This window comes from Protopterus annectens, chromosome 2.part1, assembly GCF_019279795.1.
Source record: "Protopterus annectens isolate FY-2018-M chromosome 2.part1, PAN1.0, whole genome shotgun sequence".
Lineage (NCBI taxonomy): Eukaryota > Metazoa > Chordata > Ceratodontiformes > Protopteridae > Protopterus > Protopterus annectens.
In genome coordinates, this window is record NC_056729.1 from 1,759,953,880 (window position 1) to 1,759,977,266 (window position 23,387).

The 23,387-nt window shown below is 43.5% G+C and overlaps 1 protein-coding gene across 1 annotated transcript in view; it reads left to right on the forward strand.

The window, feature by feature from the left end:
- The window catches only part of DISP3 (dispatched RND transporter family member 3), a 2,757,501-nt gene that overhangs the window by 2,148,681 nt on the left and 585,433 nt on the right, over positions 1 to 23,387 (forward strand). The window contains exon 13 of the mRNA XM_044063608.1: positions 21,022 to 21,158. Within this exon, the coding sequence (XP_043919543.1) occupies positions 21,022 to 21,158 (137 nt within the window). The remainder of the gene's footprint in view (positions 1 to 21,021; positions 21,159 to 23,387) is intronic.

Consider the following 23,387-nt stretch of genomic DNA (forward strand, 5'->3'; position numbering starts at 1 on the left):
TGCCAAAAGACAAAGAATTGAATTTCCTTCTGATTCTACAGACCAGCAGTCTGATGACTTTGACCCTTCTGATTACCAGGACATACCCTTATCTACATATGAGGACTTAGATGCAGAGGAATCCATTCCCTCTGCCTCCCCTCCAGAGTATTTTTCTTTTGGTGAAACCTTGCATATCTTAAGAGAGCATTTCCGCTGGGAATCCCAGGACTATCCTCAGTCCAAAAAGAGACTCAGCGAATTTTTAGATTTGCCTCGGCACAGGCCACTAGCTATACCCCCTGTCCTGGATGTTGTAGATAATGTCTTCTTGGAGTCCAGTCTTACTCCTGACACCTTACCACCAGCTCTTAGAAAACCTGACAGGTATTACAGAGTACCTGACTCTCACAAATTTATCTTTAAGAATCCTACTGCAGATCCAGAGACCATTTCCCAGGGACCTAAGGCATTAAGGCTACTACAGCCAAAAATCCTACCCCTTCAGACAGGGATTCTAGAGCTTTAGACAGATGGGGTAAGAAGGTATATACCTCTGCATCTCTTGCCATCAGGGCTTTGAATTGCCAGTTTCACATGTTAAAGTACCAGCAACATATTATGGAACTAATTAAACAAAAAATTGTGTTACTTCCAGATTGTGCAGAAAATAAAGATTTACAAGAGTTAATGCATTCTGCAAACCAAGTTAGTAAACATACTTTGCAGTGTGGGTTTGATGCCTTAGAAGAATCATGCAGGGCTGCTGTCACTGGGTCTGTACTGAGAAGGCATGCTTGGCTAAAGGAACAAGTCTTGCCTGATCATGTCAAAGCAAAATTATTAGATACTCCACTAAATCAGGAGCATTTGTTTGGCACAAAAGCAGAAGAAGTTCTTAAACAGATGGAAGAAAAAGCTAAATCTATGCAAACTGTCAAAGATTTTTTACAAGTGCAGCCACCTAGATTCAGTAGGCATTGGCCTTCAGAAAACTGGTCCTTTCCAGTCCCTCTCAGGCCTACTCAGTCCAAACCCAGGGGAAACAGACCATTAAGACTACAGTCTCAGGATATGCAGAGATCTAAACAATGGAGTGTTTCCACCTCAAAACCAGGGAGTGGTAAGCCACCCCCATATGGAAAAAGTTCACAATGACTTTCCAGTTATCCTTCCCAGCCTTGCCCAAGTACTTGCACCCTAGGAGGAAAACTCGCCCTTCATGCAAAAAACTGGATGTCCATTACTCAGGAGCGATGGGTTCTAAACATTGTATCCCAGGGATACAGATTCTACTTCCACTCACTGCCAAATCCAACCGGGTTGCCAGACCTTCCTCCAAACCAGTGGACAGAGACCCAAAAGCAAGTACTTTCCCTTCTCCATATCGGGGCTATTCAACCTGTTCCAGTAGAACAAAGGGGATAGGGTTTCTACTCCAGACTGTTCATGGTGCCCAGAAAAGAGGGCTCTTGGCACCCTATCCTGGATCTGTCTATTCTCAACACCTTTCTGGTGGTCCCAAAATTCAAAATGCTTACACTGCAACAGCTTCTTCCTATGCTAGCCAAGGATGCCTGGTTAGTCACCCTAGACTTAAAAGAAGCTTATCTGCACATCCCCATAAGGGAGTCTTATAGGAAATATCTATGTTTCAGGGCAGGCTCTATGCACTATCAGTTCTCTGCACTTCCCTTTGGCTTATCTACTGTGCCCTGAGTATTCACAAAATGCCTGGCTCCAGCCATTGCATACTGCAGGCAGAGAAATATTCAAATCTACCCATACTTGGATGATTGCCTGATTCAAGCGGACAGTCAGGAATTGCTGCTTCAGCACCTGGCATTTGTAAAAGGACTTCTAACTTCACTGGGATACACCATCAATGAAAAGAAATCACAACTGGTGCCTAGCCAACAAATTGTATTCCTGGGAGTAAGCTTGAACACAACTTCCCAGATGGCATTCCTCACTCCTGAAAAGCAGGTCCATTTGACAAACTATTTCAAACTAATGGCCTACAAAACTGAGCTCTCTGCAAGGAAAATACTGAAAGCCCTAGGGTTCATGGCCTTATGCATTCTGCTAATTCCATATGCAAGACTGCATATGTGGAAACTTCAGTGGTACTTAAAACGTTTCTGGTGTCAACATTTGCAGGACCTGGAAATAGTGATTCCTATCATACCTTGTCTAAGGGCAGAGTTCCTTTGGTGGGCAGAAGCATGCAACCACAGCAAGGGACTTCCTTTCACTCCACCCCTCACCGCCCAAACCCTGACAACAGACGCATGGGGGGCTCACATGGCAAGCAAATGGAGCCCAGAACAAATTCCCCTGCATATCAATCAAAAAGTGATGCTAGCTGTACAGAATGTTCTGACAGTCTTCAAATATCGTACCCTTCCAGGACAGCTCCTGATAAAGACAGACAACACCACAGTTATGTGGTACTTAAACAAACAGGGCAGAACTCATTCTTACCCACTCTGCAGGTTAGCCATGGCTCTGTGGAACACAGCCTTGAGCATCCAAGTGCACCTATAAGCTCAATTCCTGCCAAGCAAGCAAAATTCACTGGCAGATGACTTAAGCAGAAATCTACTGGACTGTCACGAGTGGAAACTGGACCCCAATTCAATCAAACTTCTAACCCAGAGATGGACCTTTTTGCCTCCCCCCAAAACCACCAATTGAGCAAATTTTGCACCAGGAACCCTCACAGCAGAGCCTGGAAGGTGGACGCCCTATCCTTTACAATGGAAAACTTCTCAGTTTATGCCTTTCCTCCTCTGCCCCTCCTCTCAAGAGTACTACTCAATATCAAACAGGACAGGCCAAGGGCAATCCTTATTGCACCAAACTGCCCACGCCAGCACTGGTACCCACTCCTATGCAGTCTGACAGCAGTGCCACCCTGGCACCTACATCACACACCTTCCCTGCTTTCTCAGCAGGAGGGACAGATTTTGCATCCACAGCTGCAAACCCTAAACCTTGGAGCCTGGCTTATTCCCTAAATACACCACCAGCATCCCTCAGCAAACAGGTGCTGGATGTCATCCTTGAGGCCAGAAGGCCTAGTACTAGGAAATCCTATGCTGAAAAGTGGAAAAGATATTGTTCTTGGAGTCAGTCTCAAGGAAAGGACACAGCTGTGCCCAGCTTACCTCAAATCCTTTAGTACTTCACAGAGCTACTTCACAGAGGCCTAGATGTTCATCGTGTTTCAGTGTTGCAGTCATTACTCTTGGGTTATCCTGCTGGCAGGCTACCCACAGTCGGCCTGAATTCCAAAGTCCTGATCCAGCGTCAGCTGCTGTCACCTCTTCCCTGACGTCATTGCGCCAGGGGTATAAAAGGTGCAGCTGACACCATTTTCTTCAGTCTTTCTTGTCGCACGGTGCCCGAGGCAAAAGCAGTTTGCAAGTGCCGGTCGGCCGACTCCTGAGATTTTTAAATCTGAATTTCAGAACCGAAGTCTTCATTAAAGCTAAGTACCCTGTTGGGGAAACTCTTTTCTTGCTCCAGACCGATGTCAGAAAAAGTTAACAATTGTATTTCTTGTGGGAAGCAAATACCTCATAAGGATTTTCACTCTTACTGTATTCCTTGCCTAGGCCCTGACCACAACGTTGCTAGCTGTCAGTTTTGTGCTAGATTTAACCAACGCACTATTAAACATCGGTTTGATTTTGCATTTCATTACTTTGGTCGAAGATTTAATTATATAATGCTGTTGGAACAGCCGACGACCGGAGTTTACAAAAAATGCAAGGACAAGGAAAAGGATAGGCATCCGAGGTCTAAAACCAACGACGAGGCCTCCGTTAGGCCAGTCGCCGGTTCGCCGGTTCTCAATGAGGCACTTTCGCAGCCCCTGGCGCCCACTACCTCAGAACCACAGGCCGCTTCCGACTCCCACATGGAGCCTACTGGGCCTCTGGATACTCAAGGTACTGGACACTTGGAAATCATTCCCTCAGATGGGTCCAGAGCCGCTGAGCAGGCATCGGCTTCTGTGGGTGTCTTGAGACCTACACAGTTATATGTTAAACCATCTTCAGCTTCAAAGACAAAGACTAAAGCTGCTGTAAAGACAAAGAAACAAGTACAGCCTTCTCCAACTCAAGCTTCCATGCCTAAAAAATCAATGCTTAAAATGGCCGAAGACCTAATTACTATGATCAGGGGATGTTCATCGTGCATACAGCTGCAGTCATAACAGATGGGTTCTCCTGCCGTCAGGCGGGTCCTCGGTCGGCCGAATTCCAAAGTCTAGGTCTGGCGTTGGTTGTCATCGCTTCTTCCCTGACGTCAGTGCGACAGGGGTATAAAAGAACCAGCCGACACCATTTTCTCCAGTCTTTCTTGTCATGCGGTGCCCGAAGCAGAAGCAGTTCGCAAGTGCCGGTTGGCCAGCTCCTGAAATTATGAAAATTTTGCAACCAAAGTCTTCTTGAAAGCTAAGTACCCCATTGGGGAAACTTTTCTTGCCTCAGACCGATGTCAGACAAAGTTAGTAATTGTATTTCATGTGGGAAGCAAATACCGCATAAGGATTTTCATTCCCTCTGCATTCCTTGCTTAGGCCCAGACCACGATGTCTCGGTCTGTCATTTTTGTGCTACATTCAACAAACGCACCATTAAGCATTGGGCAGAGTTCGCCCAGCACTATTTTGGCAAAAGATTTAACTACATTATGTCGTCGGATACCCCGACTTCAGTTTTGACTACAAGACGCAAAGATAAGGACCGACACACGAGGTCTGCGGCCTCTACCGACACCACGCCAAAGCCGACTACAGGTGGTCTGGTTCTCAGCGAGGCGCCTACGCAGCCCCTGCCTACCGACGACACTTCATTGGCAGTGTCTCCTGTGCCCGAGGTCGCAGGCTCCTCGGCCCACACCCCGACTACAGATACTGAAGCCACTCTAGACGGTGAAACTCAGAATGTAGACAGGTCTGCCTCCTCTCAAGGTATCTTCAGGCCTTCCCCTTCTTTTTCCATCAAGGCTTTCACTAAGTCTAAATCAGCCATGCATTCTAAGAGACAAGCTACACAGGGCCCTTCTCCAGGCACCATGCCTAAAAAACAGATGCTTAAAATGGCTGAGGATTTAATTACTCTTATCAGGGGTTCTCAACCCCCCCCCGGACAAAAGGCCCAGAGTGGAGGAAGAATCCCCCTCCTCGGACCAGGCCTCCATTATTTCAGAGCACTCTGATGAACAGGAACATTCTTACTCCCCTTTTGAAGATTCTGATGCAGAGGAGTCCATTCCCTCTGTCTCCCCCCCTGAGGATTACTCTTTTGGGGAAACCTTGCATACCTTGAGGGAACACTTCCACTGGGAAGGCCAAGAGTACTCAGACTCCAAGAAAAGGCTTAGGGATTTTCTCTTGCTCCCTCAGCACAGGCCTCTGGCTATACCTCCTGTCTTAGACATACTAGATGATGTGTATTCGGAGGCCTGCTTTAACCCAGACTCTTTACCTCCAGCCCCAGTCAAGCCTGACAGGTACTACCGGGTTCCTGACTCACACCAATTCTTATACAAAAGCCATGCGGCTGACCCAGAAACTATCTCACAGGGCCCCAAGGGAATTAAGGCCTCCACTGCTAAAAATCCATTACCTTCAGAGAGAGATTCCAGAGCTTTAGAAAGGTGGGGAAAAAAGGTATACACCTTGGCCACCTTAACCATGAGGGCATTAAACTGCCAGTTCCATATGTTAAAGTACCAACAGTTTCTGTTATCACAGTTGAGAAGCAAAATGTCACAACCTGAACAACCAGACTTGAAGGAGTTGCAGGATTTGATGCATAGTGCAGAACAAGTGGGTAAACATACCTTGCAATGTGGTTTTGATGCTCTAGAGGCCTCATGTAGAGCTGCTGTTACAGGATCAGTCATACGTAGACATGCCTGGCTCAAGGAGCAAACCTTACCAGATCATGTCAAAGCTGAATTACTACATGCCCCTCTACAAAAGGATGTATTATTTGGTGCTAATGCTGAGGAGGTATTAAGGAAAATGGAGGAAAAGGCTAAATCAATGCAAACAGTGAAAGATTTTCTACAGGTACAACCTCCACGTTTCAGTAGAAATTGGCCTTCCAAAAATTGGTCCTTTCCAACCACGGACAGACCCCAAAGAGGTAGATACAGGCGCCCGAGGGGCAGGGGGCAAGCTCAAGGATCGTTTAGAGGCAGACAATGGCAAGCTCATACCCAAAGAGGTGGTGAGGATAGTTTTCAGCCATTCAGAAAGCAAACCCAATGACTTTCCCCTTTGCATGCCAAGCAAGGCTCAAATGGCAGCACTCTTAGGTGGAAAACTGGCATTATTTTCAAAAAATTAGCATATTGTCACAAAAGACAAATGAATCCTGGACATTATAAACAGAGGCTACAGATTCCATTTTCACACCCTTCCACAAAAGAGAGGCATGCCAAACCTGCCACACAATCAAAGGGCAGAGGCACAAAGACAAATTTCAGATCTCATGGACATGAAAGCTATTCAAGAGGTACCTACTCAAGAACAAGGTCAAGGTTTTTATTCCAGACTATTCCTGGTACCAAGGAAGGGAAAAGACTGGAGACCTATTTTGGACCTATCCATCCTAAACACATTTTTACTTGTGCCAAAATTCAAGATGCTCACATTACAGCAGCTTCTTCCCATGCTGGGCAAGGAGTCTTGGCTGGTAACATTGGACCTCAAGGAGGCATACCTGCATGTCCCAATCAGACAAAATTGCAGAAGATACCTCAGATTTCTTGCAGATTCAACCCATTATCAATTCTCTGCATTGCCCTTTGGCTTATCTACTGCGCCCAGAGTATTCACGAAATGCCTTGCATCAGTAATTGCCTACTGCAGACTTCAAGGGATACAAATATACCCATATTTGGATGACTGCCTGATCCAAGCGGACAGCAAGCACATACTTCTGAAACATCTGGCTTTTGTAATAATGTTGTTGAATTCTCTGGGGTACACAGTCAACAAAAAGAAATCAAGGCTAATACCCTCACAAAAAAATAATTTTCCTGGGTGCCAACTTGGACACAAACACCCAGATGGCTTACCTCACGCCAGAGAAACAGGGGCAACTAACTCAATACTTCAGAAAACTAGCAAATTTCACCATGCTGACTGCAAGGAAAATCCTGCAGGCTCTGGGATTCATGGCATCTTGCATCCTACTAATCCCATGTGCAAAGTTGCATATGAAGAAACTTCAATGGTACCTGAAAATCCTATGGTCTCAACACAGCCACAGTTTGGAGACAATAATACCACTGATTCCATGTCTTCAAAAGGAATTTGCCAAAGAAACACAGGTCTCCCATTCTGCAAGCCTCAAGCAAATCAAGTCATCACAACAGACACCTCGGACTATGCCTGGGGGGGCGCACATGACAGATCGGTGCATTCAGGGCAAATGGTCCCAAAAAGAAAAGCACCTACACATCAATCAAAAGGAAATGCTAGCAGTAATAAATGCTATTATGGCTTTCAAAGACCTTCTGCATCCAGGCCAACTATTGATAAGGACAGACAACACCACAGTAATGTGGTACATAAACAAACAGGGAGGAACCCATTCATACCCCCTATGCAGGCTGGCCATGTCACTTTGGAACATGGCTCTGGAATTACAAATCGAACTTCAAGCACAGTACATGCCAGGCAAGGAAAACACGCTGGCAGACAACCTAAGCAGAAATATGACAGACCCACACAAATGGAAGTTGCACCCTCAAGTTTCTACAGAAATAATTCAAGCATGGGGAAGGCCAGACATAAATCTCTTTGCCTCCCACAAAAATCACCAATTGACAAAATTCTGCTCAAGGACTTTTCATCCACAGGCCTGGAGAGTGGACACTCTCTCTTTCAGTTGGACAACAATGACAGCTTATGCCTTTCCACCTATTCCTCTGCTGCCCAAAGTTCTATTAAAAACCAAAGCAGACAGACCAAAGATGATTTTCATTGCTCCAGACTGGCCAAGACAGCACTGGTACCCACTCCTGAGGAGCCTGATGCATTCCCTACCATGGACCCTACCTCTAATGCCTCTTCTTCTGACTCAGCACAGCTTCAAAACTCTTCACAGTCAGCTGAAAACACTCAATCTGGCCGCATGGAAGATTCCTTAACTTCACAACAGACCCTACTCTCCAAGGAGGTGCAGGATGTCATTTTGGAGGCCAGAAGGCCTTCTACTAGGAAAGCTTACTCCACAAAATGGAAGCAATTTTCTGCCTGGAATGAGAAAAAGGGCCAGAATCCTGGAATACTGAATTTACCTCAAATATTACAGTATCTAGCTGAGCTGCTAAGCAGTGGACTTTCATTCTCCTCCATCAAAATCCATGCCTCAGCCATTTCTGCAGAATACAACACTGATCCTCCTTTATTCTCTTATCCCCTCTTAAGACAGTTCCTCAGAGGGGCTAAGAATATAAAACCCCCAAGGAAACAACCAATACCTGCTTGGGACCTCAATTTAATTTTAGAAAAGCTGACCTTACTTCCTTGTGAGCCAGCTGCCTCAAAAGATTTGCAGTATTTGTCCTGGAAAACAGCCTTCCTTCTGGCTATCACCTCAGTTCACAGGGTATCGGAACTACAAGCCCTCATGTTTATGCAGCCTTTCATCATTTTCCATCAGGACAGAGTTTCCTTATGAACCAATCCGTCCTTTATGCCAAAGGTGGTATCCAGGGTAGCTTTGAATCAGGCTATTCACTTACCTACCTTTTACCCTAATCCTCAAAACAAAGGGGAGAGACTACTACATTCCTTGGACATCCACAGACAGCTACGTTATTATTTGGACAGAACAAAGCCTTTCAGAAAATCAGAACAACTCTTTGTGTCCTATGCTATAGGAGCTCAAGGGAAGCCAATTTCCAAACAGACAATCTCAAAATGGATAGCCCACTGCATACGCTTTTGTTACTCTTTCCATGGTAAAACTGTGCCTACAGGCATCAGATCTCACTCCACAAGGGTCACAGCTACCTCTGCAGCTTTCCTCAGAGGAGTTCCTACCAAAGATATTTTGGAAGCAGCCACTTGGAGTTCTGTGCATACCTTCTCCAAGCACTACCACCTACCATTATACTCCAAAACTAGAGCAGGCTTTGCCACTGCAGTCTTGCAGGGCATCCTGGCTCCTCCTAGTTCCACCTAGTGCCTACCACCCCTTTTTTAGCTTTGGGATTCTACCCATCTGTTATGACTGCAGCTGTATGCACGATGAACATAGTACAGTTTTGTACCTACCATAAATGTAGATGTTCGAGTGCTAATACAGCTGCAGTCCAGGTTTCCCTCCCTCCTTCCCCTCTTGGGACAGGCCTATTGGCTAACACCTCCTCATACAACTTGATTGGGGTATTCATTTATGGTGTATTTGCTTGCAACTACTGTTTTTTGATTATATTGCACTGCATTATTACATAAATTTATGTATTGCCTTCCTTCTGGGGGCACCTGACATCTGGGGCAAGAAAAACTGAAGAAAATGGCGTCGGCTGGTTCTTTTATACCCCTGTCACACTGACGTCAGGGAAGAAGCGACGACAACCGACGCCGGACCTAGACTTTGGAATTTGGCCGACCGAGGACCCGCCTGACGGCAGGAGAACCCATCTGTTATAACTGCAGCTGTATTAGCACTCGAACATCTACATTTATGGTAGGTACAAAACTGTACTTTCCCATCCCCCTCCTGATAAGAGGCCTAGGAAAGAGACAGAATATGATTCTTCTGATCAGGTTTCTATTTCCTCTGATTCCTCTTCTGAACAGGATTATTCTATACCTCCCTATGAGGACTCTGATGCTGAACAATCCATTCCTTCAGCCTCACCTCCTGAGGATTATTCTTTTGGGAAAACCCTGCATACCATGAGGGAGCATTTCCACTGGGAGAGCCAAGATTACTCTGAATTTAAGAAAAGACACAGAGACTTTCTGCTTCTTCCTCAGCACACACCCCTTGCTATTCCACCTGTTCTAGACATTGTAGATGATGTATTGTCAGAGTCCGGCCTGTCCCCAGACTCTTTACCTCCTGCACCTGCTAATCCAGACAGATACTACAGGGTCCCGGATTCTCATAAATTCCTTTATAAAAACCCCGCTGCTGACCTAGAAACTATATCTCAGGGTCCCAAGGGGGTCAAAGCTTCCCCTGCAAAAAAATTTGCTGCTCCGTAAAAAATAAAAAAACTTAAACACAAATTTAAGTGGAGAGCTTTAGCCTCCGCCTCCCATGTGGGGGGGCTGTGCCCTCCACACACCCCTACTTAAATATACCAACTGTGAGATCGCACCATAGTGGAGGAAATGACAAAGTCCCAAAGACGGGCCAACAAATTTTCTCCCTGGGAAAAAATTTGATGTTCCGTGACTTCGCTATTTTGCCATTTCTACAGTATCGGATTGGCTAAATAGCATTCGCTATTTAGTCCTTTTGATACTTTCATATAGACCTGTTCCTGTTTCCAACCTTCCCAGTGCCAGATATACTGGTTTGTGGGGGAGAGAGCAATGACACTAGGTGCTTGATGTAATTGCATCTCTCACAAATTGTGTTCTTAGGTGGTAGTAGTAATGGGTTGTCCATGTACATGAGACAGTTGCTACACTGTCTCAAGATGCCCATATTGACCAGACTGGCAGGAGAAAACGTAGGAAATTTTCCACCCATATTTGTCAGAAACTGAAAGAGCTAAGAGGGTAAAGGGAGGAAGATGTTCAAGTAGTACTACTAGATGATAACGCAAGTGCTACTGAGGGAAACTTATAGCTGGAATACCTCAAAAAGGGTTAAAAACCACGCAGCTGAAGCACTGGATGCAGCAGACCTGTATCGAGACTATGCCAGTCAATTTTAAGGTTAAGAACTCAGTAAGAAAAAACTCACAATGAAGCACAGATTAATCACTTATAGTCAAAAGAATACAACTTGCCGTATGAAGAAATACAGTTAAACAGCAACGAAATGCAGTAAGATGCAGTTAAACAGTAATGAATTGCAGTAAAATGGAGTTAAACAGTAATGAATTGCAGTAAAATGCAGTTAAACAATAATGAATTGCAGTAAAATGCAGTTAAACAGTAATGATTTGCAGTAAAATGCAGTTAACAGTAATGACAAAAAAAAAAATCTTGCTTTTTTCCCACTTTCTGAAATTTAAAAAAGTTCAGTTACAGATTTGCTGTTCTGGACTGTTTGTAAGTTTCTTGGAGGCCAGTGCTTGCTTGGGCTAAAGGGAAGTCTCTGTGTTCACCAGTAGGAGTGGTTAACACTGAACAGCCTGCCTGTCCCTGGAGGAGTGGTTACTACCTAGAAGCTGTAGATGTTCTTCGTCTCCCATTGCAGTCCTCCTGACTATCATGGCGCACCTGTCCACCATACCAGCGCGCGCCACCGAAAGGGCGCCTGGGTGATCGGTAACTCCTGTCTCTTCTGAAACTCTTCCGAAAACAGCAGAAACGCCAAGCGAGCGAGCGCGCAATGTCTGCGCACTTTTAGGACCATTCGGCAAGAAAGCGGTTAGGGCGCGGCGCCGACGTACATCGGTGGTGCGGAGCGCGCATCGACGCCGTCTCGCGCATGACCAACGTATTCGTTCTCTGCCCACCGGGGCCGGTGGTGTCAGGACGACGGCGGAATGTCAGGACAAAACAATACATTTATGGTACATCATCTACTGTACTTTTTATTAGCCATTTTGGTTCAATTCCAAACTCCTTGATCTCTCTCTCTTAAAACCCGGCTGCCTCATGGTTTTGGCATCTTTCCAGGCTTGATAGTTGTTGCTGAAGCACCTACCAAGGGCAGAAAACGCTGAGACAAGAAAGGAGCCACTTTTGAGTTTTCAAGTATTTTCTTCAGATTTTTTTGTTTAAAATTTCTGCTTTGCCGCCTACTGTTCGGCATTTTCCAGCTTGCTAAAGTTGATATCTGTATTAGAAACAGTATTTAGAACACATCTAGAGCCTGTTTACTGCATTTCCTGTGTTGCACTTAATTTAAAATCGTTTTTTTCTTAAAATTGCATTTTACCTGACTCTGGCCTAGCACTCAAGTGTGGGGTCATTTATTGCACTGTTCTGACTATTTTGCTGCTTGTGTATCTCTGCTACCTGATAAACTAAAACAAAAAAAAAACAAAAAAATCTTGCTTTTTTCCCACTTTCTGAAATTTAAAAAAGTTCAGTTACAGATTTGCTGTTCTAAACTGTTTGTAAGTTTCTTGGAGGCCAGTGCTTGCTTGGGCTAAAGGGAAGTCTCTATGTTCATCAGTGGCAGTGATTAACACTGAACAGCCTGCCTGCCCCTGTAGGAGTGGTTAGTGCCTAGAAACGTTTTGTGCTAATTCCCAGCTCTTTCAAGTTCCCTGCCTTAAAACCCACTTTTGCGAGATTTTGCACAGAGTGCAGCATCGGGCAGCGCCCCTTATTCCCGGCTCCACAAAGTCTGCTCTTCACTTTTTCCCTTAGAACTGTTCTAAATCTCAAAGTAAGCACTCTATTTTCATTCTAAAGCCCTGCACTTGATCTTATAAGTAATCTTATAAGTAAACACTAACTAAAGCACTCCACCCTCTTATACTCTTTATAAGTACTTGGCTCCCTACTGGTCCTTTCTGATCAGTCAAAAAACTGTTCCTTATACTGTTCTGGCATGTCCAATAGTCAGTTTCGGGTTTACTCTCCAGTCCAGCTGGTGAATCTGGGTATCGTGAGGCAATGTTACAACTGCCTTATGTACACAGACCGCCCTCTCCTCCTCCCATCAAACTAAAATGTATGTGAGAGATGCAACTATATACCAAACTGGAGGCTGGGCTGTCTCAACCCAGCACTGGCACAGTTAGTCAGGAGGAGAAGGTAACCACACACACCACTATTCCAGTCTCACATAATCCTATCACATCAGCAAACCAAACACATGAACACACAAAAACATACTCGGAGGCTCTAAATAAAAATCTGCCAAAGCAGCAGAGACCTCCAAACCAGACATCCAAGCAACTGCTACCCCGCAACAATACTCACGTATCACATAAATCACAAAGTCAGTGTGCCACACAGCCACAGCCCTTAAGGCTAAACAACACACCTAACACACTTGTAATAGGGGACTCTGTTGTCAGACACACTGACGTCCCTCTCACCAGACTGAACAAGGGGAAGGTCACTGTAAGCTGCCTGTCAGGTGCCAGGATCCACCACATAACACAAGCACTCCGGTCACTCCAAAGCAAGTACAAATATGACTCCGTCATTGTCCATGCTGGTGTGAATGACCTGAGACGTACCTCCCTGGACTACATGAAAAGAGACATAGAGGAGCTCTCTGATCATGTAGCCCAGACCGGTATGACCCTGACCTTGAGTAGCATCTTGCCTTCACCAAGAATGATGCCACAGTATAAAGACAAAATGATCAATTTTAACAATTGGCTAAAGTACTGGTGTCATTCTAAGGGGATTCAGTGTCTGTCAGCCTGGAATGACATGCTTGACAAGCCATGTTGCTTCGCGAGGGACGGCTTGCAACTGTCATCCTTGGGCTTTCGAATACTGGCTAAGGCTCTTGCCACCCCCATAGTGCCTTTTTTAGGCAAGGCTCAAAAGACAAACCCACCTCCATAGACAACAGAAGAAAAAAAAAAACTAAGGGTAATGCTGCTCAATGCCAGAAGTCTAAACCTCAAGATGCATGCACTCGAGGCTCTCCTCAGTATGGAGAATATCGATATCTGTGCAGTGACAGAGACCTAGTTCAAGGCCCCAGAGAGCACCCCAACACTACCAGGTTATACGTCATACCATGCTTTTCGGCCCCAAAACTCAGACTGAACAACAAAACGAGGGGGAGTATCCATATTCATCAAAGAAACACACACCTCCAGGTTAATGGCACTACACGAAGCATCGGAGACCATCCATGTACAGTTAACAGTGGGCAAAACTGCCTTTCAGTTTGTAGCCTACTACAGACCACCCTCCCAAACTCAGTAACCCCACTCGGCCTTCCTGAGAACACTGGAGAATATGAAGGTCTCTCCAAACACAATAATATTGGGTGACTTCAACTACCCAAACATCGACTAGGAAAACTACTCAAGCCCCAACACCCTTGCCCAACGGTTCCTAGAATTTATAAACTCAAATGCTATGGAACAACTGGTCAACACTCCCACAAGAGGAGATAACATATTGGACCTGGTCATCACCAACATGGGGACTCTATGTTCCACACCAGAGGTATGTACCTCATTTTTAAGATCAGACCATAAATTAATCTCACTGGACATCCATAACCCATCCCCACCCCCAGCCAAGGAAATCACGGTGAAATATTTCTCAAATGCAAATTTTACACTTCTCAAATCCAAGGTGGAATCCTTCAAAACCACCGGGCCACTGGAAAATACAGCCCAAACAGCAAAATCCTTTACAGATGCATTCTATGGACACCTACAGGAATGCATGGATTGTGCTATCCCAAATAAAACCAAGACTCACTCCTCCAAAGGCAGGAGACCAGTCTGGTGGACCCCGGCCATAAATAAGCTATACAACAGAAGGAGGAAGCTGCTACATGATAGAGCAAAATCCCAAAAAGAGAAGGCATCTCTGATCAGTACTAGCAAGAAACTACGATCCCTCATAAAATTATCAAAGGCCAGCTTCGAAAGGAAAATTGCACAAGACACTAAAGATAATCACAAGGCCTTCTTTAGTTATGTCAGGAATCTGGGGGGCAACTCCCAGATATGCTCTGAGTTAGTACAAAATGACAAAAAATACACTGATCCCACAGACATTACCAACATCCTGGCAGACAGGTTCAGTGCAAACTCCCCCCCCCCCCTTCCCTCCCAAAAGACCAAATGTCTATCCCAACAGAATGTAGCCTCCCTGACATCACAAATGCACAGGTGAGAGCTGCCCTCTCCAAAGCAAGACCAGATGGTGTCCCGGGCTGCGTCTTACATGAGCTCCAAGAAGAACTAAACCCTCACATAAAGTCACTGTTCAATTTCAGCCTTACTATAGGATATGTACCCAAGGAATGGCATACAGCAACAGTGGTCCTGCTCTACAAAGGTGGTGCCACAACAGACCCAGGAAACTATCGCCCTATAAGCCTGACTAGTCTGGTCTGCAAAGCTATGGAGCGTATCATCATGGAACCCATAAACAAGGACATTGGTAACCTCCAGACACTGGATCCCACCCAATTCGATTTTGTTAAGGGCAGATCTTTCCTCTTGAACCTGGTCGACTTCTTTGAAACAGTTACCAAGGCCATAGATGAAGGTAAGGTAGTCCACACGGCCTACCTGGACCTCGCAAAAAGCCTTTGACACAATACCCCAGTCAGGCATCATAAATAAGCTCACCAGCTTAAATATCAACCCCTATGTCACAAGATGGGTTGCAAACTGGCTCAGGGATAGAACCCACATGGTCAGTATTGCAGGTGCCATGTCAGACTCCAAACCAGTTACAAGTGGCATCCCACAAGGCTCAGTCCTGGGACCTCTCTTGTTTGGTATATACTTTTCTGAGGTACAGGCTAATACGGGAGGACTATGGCTGACCAAGTTTGCAGATGACTGCAAGCTGGGCACCATAATTGACTCTCCGGCTGACACAAGCATCCTCCAAAAGGGTCTCGCAGAGATGGATAACTGGTGCCAGAGCCATGGCCTTAAGCTAAATGCCAAAAAGTGCATAGTCATCCCCTTTGGGAAAAACAAAGTGCCCACAAATTATCACATAGGTGGTAATCCATTAAGTATGGAAGAAGTAATGTCCAACCCAGAATTAATGGACATGCTCCACCTCTGGAAATCCAAATCCCTTAGAGCTACACCCTCCAGGGACTTAAACCTCAGCACAGAAATAAATAGGACATGCTGGAGGGCAGATTCATATCCCAGAGGCTGCCCTCACTCTGGAACAGAATCCCAGTCCATGTTAGGCAGAGCCCCTCGCTGACCCTCTTCAAGAGAAATCTTGACGAGTAGATGGGAGATCGTAAGTTCACCCCTGGGATCTCTTCTGTGTCCCTGCTAGACAGGGGCACAGTAAACTAACCTTAAAAGGGCTATCTTCTGTGACCTACTCTACAGAGGCACAGTAAACCGATCTAAAAGGGTGGCGAAAGCCAAACACACTCTGGTTAGGCTTGTAAATGCCCCAGGGCAGATAGCCTAGTATAAACCTATAAACCTGTGAACCTATGAATTGCAGTAGATAGCAATGAAATATAGTTAATCAGTAGATTGCTTTGAAACAATAGCTCACAAATCAGAACAGTAACAGACAGCACTAATAAACTAGTGATTCAGTAGAATATTGTCATCAATTTAGGAGGCTGCCAACAAGCAGTAATAAATATGTCAAACAGCAAAATGAAGTAGATAGAGGTACATTTTTTTTTCTTTTTTTTTTTTAGTAGAAAGTGGAGACAGAAGATAAGATAATTCAAGGTTCAGAAGCTAAAGGGGTGGGCCTTTACTAAGTTTTCAATATAAACAGTAGAAAGAGCTGATGTAATGTGACTGGGGGTGTCCAGTATCAACTTTATACTAGAGGCGGGCAACTCAAAGCCACCAAGATTTAAGACCACCACAGCACCTGGGTGGATGGATGGCACAAAAATAGTTGCACAGATTACACCAATATACAGTAAAACAGAAGTGCAGAAAACAGTTGAAAATAAAATGGTTGAGTAATTAAAGAGGGCGGCTGGGATTTTGGAAACTGTGGGATAGCTGTAACTGCGGATGGAATAAAATTTGTACAAAATTTGTTGGCTAGGATAATAGCTATTCATTTTGATCAGAGAGTGAAGTTTTTGTATGTTCTGAACTTCCCGAAATAGCTAAAGAAAGATTTGCAGTTATGTTTTGGTATTAGTGGCTATTTTAAGTTCATACTCAGCTTTGAGCTTCCTAATGGTTCCCTTAAGCTCTTTCTTACTTTGCTTAAGTGTACTCTGAGACCTCTTATAAGCATTAAGGCGTATCTTTCCTTTGTTATAAAGTTTATTTATACAGATATTCCACCACAGAGGTTTGTTTTCAAACTCCTCATTATATTTAGTGTGGGGATGGACTGCCTTATCAATTAAACTATTTAAGTGAGAGTAGAAGTCAGAGGCATAGTTAGCAGTTTTAGCAATGGGATCCTTCAGAGGAGGGATACAGCAGAATTTATTTAAGTCATCACGTAACTGAAGAAGGTTTACTTTTGAGAAATCCCTAAAACACAGAGCTATTTACAGGGGAAGCACCACCAGCTTTATAGGAAAAGGTCACTAAATTATGGTCTGACTTAAGATATGATGATACATATGGAGCTGTGTAAGAAGTGACCATATTTGTAAGGACCAGATCCAGGATACTGGGGTTCCCTAGTAGGATGTTTAAATATTTGTGAATGAAAGTTAACATTTATAATGTCAAGGAAGTGCTGGGAATGTCGACCGTTGGCACTGTAGGTCAGTCACTTTATTGATGGATAGTTGAAGTGCCCCAGTAGAAAGATCTTGGGTTTAATGGGAATTTTAGCAAAAGTGTTAACATAGCAGTCATACTGAGAAGGGTACATACAGAGTGTTCTATAGCTACTTACGAAGTGGCCATCACTCTTGTATATGATGATTTGGACTCACATGTGATGTCACAAGGACTCTGCCGTGAAGTGATGATCTCCTTGACCAAGACTGATATTCCCGCGCAGTTGTCAGTAGGGAGAAAGAGAGGCTAGGCATTATACTCAGAACAGAGGGAGTGCATCCATTGCTCTGAAACTACGTTTCTGTAACTACACATATATGAATGTGTTTAAGTTACAGGAAACCCTCAGATTCAGACATCTTTTGGTTAAGATTTCTGGCATTGAGTAGAGCCACATTAATGTGTTCCAAATTAAAATTTACTGGGTTGGAATGTCCATAAGATGGACTCTGTCTAAAAATGGCACTAGGAGTACAGCAAAGACTTTAGCCAGAATGCATAGGCCTTGGTAAGTGAGGGGACAGCCATATCAATTATCTTGTCTTTGAATCTTGGCATCATACTGGGTGATGGCAAAAAAAAAACACTTAAGACAAGTGTGTTTCCTACCACAGGCACATGCATAGCAAGCTCAGTCATATCATGTCCCACTGAGTATAGTGTCTAAGGTTGTTCATCCCCATGTGGACACTGTGAGGTCATAATCATATTTGTCAGGATGGAGGGATCTTAGACCCCTTGTTGCATCCTAGATCCTGGCTTCATAAATACAGCTGTCACCCAGTTCTTATCCAGCCTGGTGAGCACGGTGTCCACATGCCTTACGGTGCAGTTACTTATTACTAAAACATTACCCTAGACTGATGTAGTCTGAGTGAGCCATAAGGGTTATTTTGTGTGTATATGAATGAGTGTCTTTGAGATGGTTGTATTATGTGTGCGTCTGTGTGTGTGTGTGTGTGTGTGTGTGTGTGTGTGTGTGTGTGTGTGTGTGTGTGTGTGTGTGTGTCTGTGTCTGTGTATGTCTGTGTGTATGCACATATTGCTCATAGGTGTTTGCTAGTCAAATGACCACAAGGGACTTATTAAGGCTAGCCATGCATCCCAAGAAGCATCATCCCTTGGTGGGCTTGAGCCACCACCCTTCCGGTTAACAGCCAAATACGCTAACTGATTGTGCCACACAGATGTGTTGTTGTGTGCATGATTGTGTATGCTTGTCTCTGGTGTCTGTTTGTGTGTATATAAGTGTATGTGTGAGTGTGCGTAGTTGTTTTGTGTGTGTGTGTGTGTGTTGTATGGTGTGTGTAATTGTGTGTGTAGGTGGTTGTTTTTTTGTGTGTCTCTGTATGTTATCTGTATGGCTATTTGTGCCTGTGTGTGCATGCGTGTGCATCTGTGTGTGTGTGTGTGTGTGTGTGTGTGTGTGTGTGTGTGTGTGTGTGTGTGTGTGTGTGTGTGTGTGTGTGTGTGTGTGTGTGTGTGTGTGTGTGTGTGTGTGTGTGTGTGTGTGCGTGCTTGTGCGTGTGTGTATGAGTGTGTGTTGTGTGTATGATTGTGTGTGTCTGTGTGTATGTTGTATGTATGAATGTAGGGGTTGTTTTGTGTGTGTTTATGTGAGTGTGCATTGTGTATCTGTGATCTGTATGCATATTGCGTGTATTAGTATGGTGAGTGCAGGGAGTTTGTGTGTGTGTTTGTTGTAGATATGACTATGTGTGTATGTGTGTCTGTGTGAGTGTGTGTGTGTGTGTGTGTGTGTGTGTGTGTTCTTGATTGTGTGTCTGTGTTGTATATATGAGTGTAGGGTATGGCGTGTGTGTGTGTGTGTGTGTGTGTGTGTGTGTGTGTGTGTGTGTGTGTGTGTGTGTGTGTGTGTGTGATGTTTCCTGTGTTTATGTTTATGTGTATCTGTGTGTGTGATGTGTACACTATTGTATGTGCCTGTGTGTGTGCTGTATGTATGAGTGGAGGGGAGGGTTTGTGTGTGTGTGTGTGTGTGTGTGTGTGTGTGTGTGTGTGTGTGTGTGTGTGTGTCTGTGTGTGTGTGTTTGGGAGTCAGTCTGCATCTGTAAGCTGCTTTTTTGTCAGGAGAAAGACATATGTAATATTTGATATCTACTTGTGACACTGGAGCTTAGTTTGACAGACTCCAAGAACATGTGAGTTAGATTCGCTTGCCGAGGTGACCCAAAGTGGAATGAAAAGCACTAGATAGGACACCTTTAAGGAACACACGTGCTCACAAACCCCTACTGTCACAATCACAACAGATGAGCTTCCATTTGTTTTCAACTTTAAGACCAATTGTACATTACCACCACAAAGGCAGACTTTACTACAAATTCTGAAAAAAAAAAAACATGAACTAGAATGTGCCAAAGTAATTGCAAGCCAGCCTCAATAAATTTCACAAAATTAACCTTGGCAGCACAGAAATAGCTTTCTGTCATACTGGGGCTTCCAAATGTGTTTTATGAATGTACTCGTTTATTTTATTGGGTACGCGCTGTCACAAATTGTATGTCTCATCTCGTTGTTACAATGCTTTCCAGGAAATTACTTTCAAGTCAGTGTACATGTTTTGATCATAAATATGAAAATGACAGGTCAGAGTTCAGTAAGGATTACTTAGGCAGTTTGTAGAATAGCAAAGAAAATGAATTTAGCTGCAAATAAATTAGCAGCACTTTATCTTGAGACACGGACTATCAAAATAATAGTCATCCTTCCACGTATGACCCTTCTAATGTAGATGCAACAAATTACTAACAAGGGATTTAAGCTGCATTTTGTTGAACTTCCTTTAAAATGTCCATGCTGATAGTTTAGGATTTTGGCTAGGTATTTCAGAGTAATTTCTTATGTAATGCAACCTTACATTTGGATTGCTTTTAGGTATGTGCAAATTGGTTGCCAGATGTCGACTCCCAGGAAACAATAATGTTGTGTGTGAGTATTTGGCAGTGGCAATGCATTTCACATTTCAGTGGAGTATCTAGGATTTAAAGCATCTGATTTGGCAGCTAATGTCAGTGTCTGTAATCACTGATATATTAATAAGCCCCGAGTCACAGCCAGACCACAACTTGTCTGTGGTGTATCACACTTTTCTCATAGAAGATAAGTAAATATGGATCAGGAAACACAAACTGCAGTCCCTACAGGCTAATTATTTATTTACGTAAACTATTAGATGCTGTTCTCTGAGTACCATGGTTTAATTCCAGCTTTAACTGATCTGCCTTTCATTTCAGTCTAATGCCTTTAGTCACTGCTAATGTGAACTGGTAGTCCATTTTTAAGCAATTACAGCATAACTGAACATTTTAATGATTGAGTGCAAATATAAATGGGCAAACCAGCATAAATAATAAAAATATGTTCATCAGGGAAGTTATTCACTATGCATTAGAATAAAATAAATTAATGATTTCCATCTTACTAATTTTGCAGATATCCTGGCAACAGTTTATGTCAGCAAGTACGATACTGGTCGGAGACCTGCAATCTACAGATTCTCTTTAAATGCTAGTATCCCCTCACCATGGCAACAGCTGTCATTTGGAAATGGAGAAGTCCCATCATTTCAAGTAAGTGTCCTGCGTTTGTTTTGAATTGTTATGCTACAGGAATGAGCACATCAAAAAACATTGTGTGGTGTGGCAGGAAATTAAATCGGGTTCCTTGAACATGCTTTTTTATGTTTGATTAATATTTTGTGAACTGTTTTTCAGTTGTATACCAAAAAATAAAGTATCATTCATGTGGCAGTCTTGTGCCAATAGGAAATTCCACATGATGCCTCTATTACCAGTCAGTAAATGGGGGGTGGTTCTGTGCAGGGCATGATGATATAAACGTTTGTCCCAGAAAGACTCATAAAGTAAACTAGAAGTGCAAATGTGTTATTTTCGCATCACACATACTGTGCAAGTGCTGTACTCATGATGTAAATGTGATAACAGCTCTAGTGCTGTTTTCATTGCAAGACTTGCATGTTGACCTTTCTGTTGTTCGTCACCGCTGGGTACGAACAGCTCTTCACACTCCAGCTTTTGCTATTAATTAAATATCTGCAAACTACAGGACACATGGCTAACACATGACAGGTAGTAAACTCTAATGTCACTTGTAGAAGAGCAGCAAAGCATACATGTTTCTGTAATGTGATATAAAAATCTATTTGTTCTATATATTACAATATGCCCATGTCTGGAGCTTGTACTGTGTGGTCACTGTCCGTGTGTGTCACGTGTTTCTGTAATGTGATATAAAAATCTATTTGTTCTATATATTACAATATGCCCATGTCTGGAGCTTGTACTGTGTGGTCACTGTCCGTGTGTGTCACGTGTTTCTGTAATGTGATATAAAAATCTATTTGTTCTATATATTACAATATGCCCATGTCTGGAGCTTGTACTGTGTGGTCACTGTCCGTGTGTGTCACGTGTTTCTGTAATGTGATATAAAAATCTATTTGTTCTATATATTACAATATGCCCATGTCTGGAGCTTGTACTGTGTGGTCACTGTCCGTGTGTGTCACGTGTTTCTGTAATGTGATATAAAAATCTATTTGTTCTATATATTACAATATGCCCATGTCTGGAGCTTGTACTGTGTGGTCACTGTCCGTGTGTGTCACGTGTTTCTGTAATGTGATATAAAAATCTATTTGTTCTATATATTACAATATGCCCATGTCTGGAGCTTGTACTGTGTGGTCACTGTCCGTGTGTGTCACGTGTTTCTGTAATGTGATATAAAATCTATTTGTTCTATATATTACAATATGCCCATGTCTGGAGCTTGTACTGTGTGGTCACTGTCCGTGTGTGTCACGTGTTTCTGTAATGTGATATAAAAATCTATTTGTTCTATATATTACAATATGCCCATGTCTGGAGCTCGTACTGTGTGGTCACTGTCCGTGTGTGTCACGTGTTTCTGTAATGTGATATAAAAATCTATTTGTTCTATATATTACAATATGCCCATGTCTGGAGCTTGTACTGTGTGGTCACTGTCCGTGTGTGTCACGTGTTTCTGTAATGTGATATAAAAATCTATTTGTTCTATATATTACAATATGCCCATGTCTGGAGCTTGTACTGTGTGGTCACTGTCCGTGTGTGTCACGTGTTTCTGTAATGTGATATAAAAATCTATTTGTTCTATATATTACAATATGCCCATGTCTGGAGCTTGTACTGTGTGGTCACTGTCCGTGTGTGTCACGTGTTTCTGTAATGTGATATAAAAATCTATTTGTTCTATATATTACAATATGCCCATGTCTGGAGCTTGTACTCTGTGGTCACTGTCCGTGTGTGTCACGTGTTTCTGTAATGTGATATAAAAATCTATTTGTTCTATATATTACAATATGCCCATGTCTGGAGCTTGTACTGTGTGGTCACTGTCCGTGTGTGTCACGTGTTTCTGTAATGTGATATAAAAATCTATTTGTTCTATATATTACAATATGCCCATGTCTGGAGCTTGTACTGTGTGGTCACTGTCCGTGTGTCACGTGTTTCTGTAATGTGATATAAAAATCTATTTGTTCTATATATTACAATATGCCCATGTCTGGAGCTTGTACTGTGTGGTCACTGTCCGTGTGTGTCACGTGTTTCTGTAATGTGATATAAAAATCTATTTGTTCTATATATTACAATATGCCCATGTCTGGAGCTTGTACTGTGTGGTCACTGTCCGTGTGTGTCACGTGTTTCTGGAATGTGATATAAAAATCTATTTGTTCTATATATTACAATATGCCCATGTCTGGAGCTTGTACTGTGTGGTCACTG